This window comes from Barbus barbus (genome assembly GCF_936440315.1).
Source record: "Barbus barbus genome assembly, chromosome: 43".
NCBI lineage: Eukaryota > Metazoa > Chordata > Actinopteri > Cypriniformes > Cyprinidae > Barbus > Barbus barbus.
The window spans coordinates 22,730,584-22,739,541 of NC_136721.1; the positions used below are offsets into that span (position 1 = coordinate 22,730,584).

Sequence of the window (8,958 nt, forward strand, 5' to 3'; positions counted from 1 at the left end):
CAGTAGTTTTTTAGTGCATTCTGGATGTGAAATGAACTGCTATGCCAAACTAAATGTTTATTAGTAGAACTGTGAGAAGTGTTTTGGAAAAAATGACTTGAGAAATAAAATATTGAGAAATGTGTCCTAACAATTGTAAAACATTGCAAATTACAATTCATATTATGCAATAATAATTTTACAGAAAACAATTTTGGCATGCAATTGTAAATTCTGTCCAGAACTGAAGAAGCAGTTCTGTGATGACTGACAAGCTCAACATAATTTAGATTTGCTGCGCCAAAAAAGCAGTTAATTCACTCGCTAGCTGACTGAATACCTCTTTCTGGCGAATTCTCTCGTCAGAAACAACTAAGTGCAGATGTGTTTATGAATCTGTAAGTAAGATACTCATTTCACTGTGTAAACAGCTTCAGTGATTTTAATGGGAGTTTTTGAGAGTGCTTGAACTCTAGACTGTCAGTAATAATGTAAATGTTCTTTGCTCTCTTTCTGTACAATGAAAGTGTTATGATAAGTAGCCTAACTTACAATGTTTTTAATATTCACAATAAATATGAAGTTAGTCGTATTAAAAATATATCTGTACTTAAGTAAACAGACAGGTTTTATGCATAGTTAATAGACTACATTATTAGGCTACTTTGACCATCATAATCTAGGTGACAATCGAGATATTTCATAATATAGTTAATGTGTTTGGGAGTGTTAATAATACCCCCCCCCCCCCCCCCCCCCCCCACACACACTCGTGCCCCCTCAAAGATAATGAGTGCATTATTACGCCCCTGATCCAAACACAAAATTATCTTAACCAAACTGTTCAACTTTATTGCAAAATGAAGCACTCTAATTTTTCTAGTAATGCATTTATTAAAAGTAAATATTAACATCAAATCTATATGTTTATTCTCTATTGATTATAAAACACATTCAGCTGTAGATGCACAAATATGCTAATAAAAATACATGTTCGGTATTTTTATTAGCATAAAACTGAAGTCGGTCTTTTACAGCACTGTGAGGGACACACACACACACGTGTACAGTTGGGCAAAAAAGTATTTAGTCAGCCACCAATTGTGCAAGTTCTCCCACTTAAAAAGATGAGAGAGGCCTGTAATTTTCATCATAGGTACACTTCAACTATGAGAGACAGAATGGGGCAAATAGTCCAGGAAACCACATTGTCTGATTTTTAAAGAATTTTATAATATATATATATATATATAACATAATTTTAGTTGGATATACTGTGGTTGATTTTAAGATTTAATAAGTCCCTTTATTTTTATTTATTTGTTATGACAGCCAATTCTGACTGTGAACAAAACAAGTGTGACCAATTTTAAAACCATTTAGTCTTATACCCAAGTTTTTTGTTTTCACATGGCAAGTGCCACAAAAGTCATTACGTTCCAAGTAAATAATAATAATAATCAGTCATATTTAATTTTGTCACATGAATCTCTGGGTTCTTCCAGATGCTGGCTTTTACAAGTAAGATCTTCCAGGAACCACTTCAATGTTAATAGATCTTACAATAACCCTTTTTTTTTATTTGAATTCCTCCAGGAACCTCCAGAGCACTTTGAGGTCTCAGTGTAATGAAATGGTGACTCCAGAACCTCAGAACTGGAAACAAAGTGCTTCAAGGATCCCATGAGATCCTGCACAAACTGGGAAGACTGTCATGGTTCCTCCGGGAATCCTTTTATGAGAAAAAGAGCTTTGGGGCACTTAAAATACATTTTCAAGTTCCTAGAGTACTCAACAGAATATCTGAGGCACCTTTAGTTTTTACAGTATATGAGAAGTTACATTTCCACTGTTGCAGCTCCATGTCAGTTATGATAGCATCTTCATCAGTCAGTTATAACAGTAAATTTCAATACATCATAGTGGACTTACCAACTTGATGTACTACTGTGGAACTCATGCACTTGGAAAATTGAAAAATGTAATGATAATTATTATTATTTTTGTTCTGAACAGGTTCTATACAAGAAGAAAGTCACAGGAGTGAAGCCTCAGTGATGTCGGTTTAATGGCATATATTTTAAAAGACTGAAAGATGCAGTAGCAGCAAAAGAAGGATCAGCTCCCTATTAACACTTGTGGTTCTGAGTTCATTTACACAGTAAGCATCGTGGTCAGGTGTTCACATGCTTTTGACCATAATGTGTTATTTTGAACTGACACATATAAATGGCAATATTATAATTATTTTTTAGTAGCTTCACCTGTACAGAGGACAAAGACATACATTAAAGAATTTACCAAAATAACTAAATCACCTTGATCACCTTCAGCAAAAGTTATTTGTCTGAACATGTATGATCATTTCAGGCATTCTCATTAGCTGCACAAACCTGAAACACGTTAAAGCACATGACGTCAGTTAACCTTTAGTCATTGCATGCGATGGTCAATTGCGTTTTCATCACATAGTGAAGTAGATGATGTTGTGGTTTTTGTTGCATAGTGTTAAATAGTGTTTTTTGAGGGAAAAAATCACAAAGCCATTAATAAACTGAAGGCATTTATCTCTGTAAGATAGTCAGTCTATATTTCAGAGAACAATTGTTAGACTTGTATTGTTACAATTTATCATCTAAAAGAGAATAACAGAAGAGAAGCATCAGTGTCTGTTGTGTGTCACAGTGCAGATGTGGTCTGAATGTGGTGTGTGTGTGTGATGCATGTACGTGGAATGTGTGAAATGAGTGTCTGTGGTTGTGTGGGTATCACTAAAGAGGAAAAACAAGTGAAGTGAAGTGAAGTGAATTCGTGCTCTGCATTTAACCCATCCAACGTGCACACACACAGCATTGAACACACACACACACACCGTCACAGTCAATACTTTATACACAGTCAATACGTTTTATTACTAATTTTATAATTTATAAATTTTGTTATTTATTTGACTTATATGTTATTTATGTTTTATATATATGTATTATTTATTTTATTATACTTTTTTATAAGTTGCATCAATGTCTTGTCATGTTTAGATGTTTCTTTATATTTTAATGATGTTTTAAAGAGTGTAAAGACCATCAACTCTACCATGCGATTCCACCGGGCAGGGACACCGGCAAGGGATAGAAGTATCGCCTTTTATTTTAGTTTTTCCATTTATTTGTTTATTATTGAAATGTTATATGCATGTGTCAATTTTATTTAATTTCTTTATTTTCTTAAACATGTAGGTATATAGTATTTATAGAGTTGTAACTTTTAGTTTTAGTTACATTTTCTTATTTGTAAGTCGCTTTGGACAAAAGCGTCTGCTAAATGACTAAAAGTAAGTAAAGTAAAGTTTAATTTTTTTATTTATGAAACCTAGAAAATTCCTCAAGACAAAAATTGACGTTGGCTGGTTGCTATGCTTTTCTGGGATGTTCTGAGTTGCTAGGCATTGCTATAATTCCAAAAATGACAGTAATAACTAATTTTAATGATGCAAAATTTCAGAGGTGTGTGTGTGTTTATATATCCTGGTGGGGTCTTAAACCTGAATACACAGACTCACGGGGTCACGGACAGTGACCTAAATTGAGGTCTCCATGGGTACAAAAGCTTATAAATCATGCTGAAGGAGTTTTTTTTTTTTTTTGAGAAAGTAAAAATGCACAAAGTTTCCTGTAAGGGGTAGGTTTAGGTGTAGGGTGATAGAAAATACGATTTGTACAGTATAAAACCATTACGCCTATGGAAAGCCCCTACAAGGACAGCTGACCAGACAGTGTGAGTGTGCATCTGTTTCTGCGTCTGTGTGTCTGTATGTGTGCCTAATTAAATTTTTGGTGACAAATTTGTATCCAGAAGTGAGCTAAACCTAACAAAACCCTCATTTGGGGACGTCCTCGTTTTAGTATGGTATAAAAATAAAGTAGCCTAGATATGTTTTTATTTTATTATAAATATGCGTTTTCTGGTTTTCTATGAGGGTTAGGTTGTGGGTTAGGTTTAGGCTGAGGTGGAACTCACTAGAAGGAGGTTGTGACCCCCCCCCCGGGACCGGGACGCGATTTTGATAGCCATTTTCCCCTGGAACAGTTTGGGGGTTACCCCAACCCTATGCAAATATACTGTAATTAATAACTGTTATTCAGCGTGACAAAAAATGACGCAATATTGATGAGCGCATGGCATGCCCAGTAGGGCAATCTGACCCTATCCTTTCTAGCCCTAACCTAGTTTTGGCCGTGATTGATTAATTTTAAATACCAATTGGGCTGGCTTTTTTACGCAGACCTGGCAACCCTATACTGTAAAAAAAAAAAAAAAAAAAAAAAAAAAACCTTCTGGCACCAAAACATATGTGAAACGCCTTTTGTCAATCGCTTCAAACTCTTATTGGCGGATACTCATGTCAATCATCTCTTCAGCACTGTGATTGGTCAGTATTTGTGCTTGAGCTATAGAGAGCTAGTGTAGAATCTGAAGCGGCTGTTTCAGCGATTAATTGCGACAAAGGAGGCACAAATTGGTAAAATTCAGTCGGATTAACAGATGATAAATGTTTTAATAATCATAAAACACATATTGTTTATAATATATATACCTTAGTTTATTAGTAGTGTCGTGTTCTGGTGCGTTAACCGACTAGCTAACATACTAGCATGTTAACATAGCATTCTAGCAAACACTCGTCGGGAATCTCATATAACGTTATATAATTTAGTTTTATACAGATTTTTAATGGGCACATCAGACGCCCTGTAAGTGAACAGTGATATTTCAGTGCATTTAGGTAGTTTGTTTCTCAAACATTAACGTTACGTGATGTATATAACGTAGCTAGGTAGCAGGTTGACAGATTAGCTAATACTTGTTCACTACATAAATCTGTACATATTTCTTACGAAGTATAATTTATGATTGTATGCATTTACATTAAAGGTATTATATGTTAAAAGTGTTTTGTAAGACTTTAGTCATTAGTCTAGATTTCATCTCCAGAGGGGATGAGGGCTAATTGGATTTCTTACCAGCCCCAGTCTAATGTTCTCATGAGGCTCATTTGATCTAGATTTGCATTTCCTGAATAACCAGCAGCACTTGATGATGGCCAGCAAAAGGATAGTCTTGTGTATGATTTGTGTACCTTTTGGGGTTAAATTATCTAGAAAATAAGAGGCAGTCTTTGAAAAAAATAATTAAATCTAAATACTGTAATACTAATAGACTATAATTTTTTTAAACCTAATATACCTATATATTCTATTATTGTGACATTGTATTTATTGCTTTATTGTAAATATAATGCAAAAATATTATGCAACAATACAGCGTACCGTATTTTTAGGATTTAATACATGAGTGTTCATTTCTACATATACTAACATTTAAAGAAGACTTGATGCATTATGTAATAATAATTTAGAAATATTTGATAACATTAGTGAACATTATTGTATTTATAAAATACCTTTAACCTAGATTTAAAAAAATGCTCTATGGTCATGATACCTAGTATTGTTTAAATTTTTTATTTTGAATTTCACAAAATATAATATTTGTGATTAACTACTGTTAACTAATTTAACTATGTGAAGTATTACCTTTAATTACCTTGTAATGGAATATAATGGAAAGCTGTCTGCTTAACTAAAAACTGCTAAACTGATGATTTCAATGTTTCTTGATGTTCTTAGCATGATGGTTGTATGTTTTCTGTGTGTCTTTCACGTTTATCTCAGTGTGACGACATGACAACGCTTGATGATAAGCTTCTTGGGGAGAAGCTGCAATATTACTACAGCAGCAGTGAGGATGAAGAGAGCGATCATGAGGAAGAGGAGAACGCATCCAAAACCATCCGCGACCAGGAGGTGCTGGATGTGGAACTGGACTACAGTGCAGATGGCAGTTCGGTCAACACTGGTACGGTTAAATGTGAAATGTGAACACAAATTTGTACTTCTGTCTTTCACAGCCTCTGAATAAAAGATGGTGCATCCACGTTCATCAACCACACATCCGTGAGACTGTGCGTGTTTCTCTTACAGGGCCGAAGGGAGTGATCAATGACTGGCGTAAATACAAGCAGCTGGAGAACGAGCAGCGCGTGGAGCAGCAGAAAGAGATGGAGCGACTCATCAAGAAACTCAGCATGACCTGCAAGTCGCATATGGAGGAAGAAGCCGACAGACAGAAACAGAAGGAGCTGCAGGATAAGATCGCAGACAAAGTGAGAAACACTTTATACACAAAGTCAACCTACTGAATGTCAAAATGTCATGATATGATGGTTGTCTATTATAGTTTTTACTATTGTTTTAAATGTTTTCTTTTATTTCAGTTGAAGTTTGTCATTTTTTGTTAGTTTTTCATAGTTTGTATTTTTTGCTATTTTTATTTAATCTTAACAACGTAAAAATAAATGAAAATTAGAAATGTTGCCTTGCAAACTGAAATAATAGCATTTTTTAAACACATATTTTACTTTAGTTAATTTTAAGTAAAGAAAATGTATCACGTTTAAAAATTATTAAAAACATAAACAAAATTTTCTACCTATTAAATCCATTTCACTTTGCTCTCCTCATTTCTGAATGTCAGCAGCAAAATTTAATTCTCCCTTTTTTCTTTGATTTTTCTTCAGATGAACCTCCGTGTGGATGAAGAAGAGGAGGAGGAGGAGGATGATGATGATGAAGCCTTCCTCCAGCAGTATCGTCTGCAGCGCATGGAGGAGATGCGGCGACAGCTGTGTGGAGGACGGCGCTTTGAAAAGGTGATTGACATCTCTTCGGGGGAGGAGTTCCTGCGCGCCGTAGATGAGGAGGGCAAGAACACTCTGGTGCTGGTCCACATCTATGAGCCAGAAGTGCCCGTCTGCCAGGCCATGGATGGAAGCCTGCTCTGCCTTGCAGTGCAGTACCCAATGGTAACAATTATGAAGATATGTTTTCATTATAGAGCTTTAAAGGAATAGTTGAGCAAAAAAGGAAAATTTGCTAGAAATGTACTCACCCTCAGGCCATTCAGATGTATTTGTTTATTCATCTGAACTGATTAGGAGACATATACATTACCTGCTCAGCAATGGATCCTCTTCAGTGAATGGGTGCCTTCAGAATGAGAGGTCAAACAGCTGAGAAAAACATCACAGTAATCCACAAGTAACCCACACCAATCCAGTCCATCAATTAATGTCTTGTGAAGCGAAAAGCTGCATTTTATAAGAAACAAATCCATCAAGATATTTTAACTTTAAATCGTTGCTTCTGGCCAAAATACAAGTCCTTTGTCCATAGTAATACTTCCTGTATTGAAAAGGTCCATCATCTACCCACATATATATTTAGAATTGTTTTGGCTTGTAAACTGTGCTTGATCTGTGCAGATTTCTCTCCTGATTCAGAGAGGGCAACTTTTTAACTGGAGGAAGTGTTATTATGGATAAAGGACTCATATTTTTGTTGGAAGCAATGGTTTCAAGTTTGAAATGTCTTGATGGATTTGTTTCTTACAAACATGCAGCTTTTCGCTTCACAAGACTTTAATTGCTGGACTGGATTGGTGTGGATTATTGTGATGTTTTTATCAGCTGTTTGGACTCTCATTCTGACGGCACCCATTCACTGCAGAGCATCCATTGGGGAGCAAGTGATGGAATGCTACATTTCTCCAAATCTGATCCCATGAAGAAACAAACTCATCTACATATTGGATGGCTTGAGTAAATTTGCAGAAAATTAACATTTTTAGGTAAGCTATTCTTTTAGTTTGTATTAAATGGTGGTTTCTTACTTCTCTGTTCTTCTCCACGACCTGCAGGTGAAGTTCTGTCGGGTCCGGGGCTCTGCGGTCGGGACCAGCGCTCTTTTCCGCAGTTCGGCTTTGCCGGCTCTGCTGCTGTACCGCGGCGGTGAGCTGGTGGGGAATCTGGTGCGTGTGTCTGATCAGCTCGGAGATGATTTCTACGCCACAGACGTCGAAGCTCTGCTGCAGGAATACGGGCTTCTTCCAGAGAAATACACACAGCCAAACACGCACTCGTCTATTCGCAATGCCGCTGTCACTCACCCTAGCGAGTCCGACAGCGACCTGGATATAGACTAAATGCGTAATGTCTGTATACATATATGTACACCAACGCATAGATACAGAAAAATATACACTCTTGTATACATCCCAATTCAGTGACCAAAAACAAAACACGGTTGCAGCTCAGAAAAATGTGAGAGACACAACTGTAAACTCGGGATTTAGGCATTTCGCTGATCATGATTACTGGACCAATACAGCAGATATCATTAGATGTATTTATGTGTGTGTCATTTCAGACACTTCCAGAATCAGGAGTGTTTCTTTATGCAAACAAAAATGCAAAACCCTTCAGAGAATCCTGCATCGATGTTTCACTATTTATTATAGTTTTAGATTTATATGTTTGTTTGTTTACGTGTGTTTTGGACATATTAGTTTGCTTTACCCTCTGTTAGTTTTATACATTTTGTAAACATATCCATCAAGACAAATGCAAAAATAAAAACAATTCTAAATTGACCCTTGTCTTGTGTTAAATTTCTCTGCATTTTAAGGGAAAAATTGGTCTAATGCTTAAGCAAATTTTCTGGTCTCTTCTTTTTTTTTTTATATTCGAGTGTAATGTATATATTTAATACTAGTGTTGCAGTACCTTTTTTTTTTATATTTCATGGTGAGTTGACTTAATTTCTGACTTATTTTACTAATATATTGTAGAAAATATACATTTTAAAATTACATTAATAATTCTATTAATACAAAATAAATTCATACAAATATATATAAAAAAATAATTTAAATCAACTTAAAATGCATAATTTAAAAATTTCACGTTGATTTTTTTATATATTTCATACATTTCCCAATATTCCCAGTCATTTACCCAGTATATTATACCATTATATTAAAGTAAAATACATAAAATATAACGTTATGTCTTTATTTTCTTTG

General features: G+C 35.2%; 1 protein-coding gene across 1 annotated transcript; it reads left to right on the forward strand.

Moving 5' to 3' along the window:
• Positions 1-4,398: 4,398 nt before the first annotated feature.
• Positions 4,399-8,525, forward strand: LOC306862436 (phosducin-like protein). The gene is made up of 5 exons (XM_079405243.1): positions 4,399-4,498; positions 5,712-5,895; positions 6,021-6,202; positions 6,617-6,901; positions 7,795-8,525. Exons 2-5 carry the CDS (start codon positions 5,721-5,723, stop codon positions 8,077-8,079), a joined length of 927 nt encoding a protein of 308 aa, XP_079261369.1. The 5' UTR covers positions 4,399-4,498; positions 5,712-5,720; the 3' UTR covers positions 8,080-8,525.
• Positions 8,526-8,958: the final 433 nt, after the last annotated feature.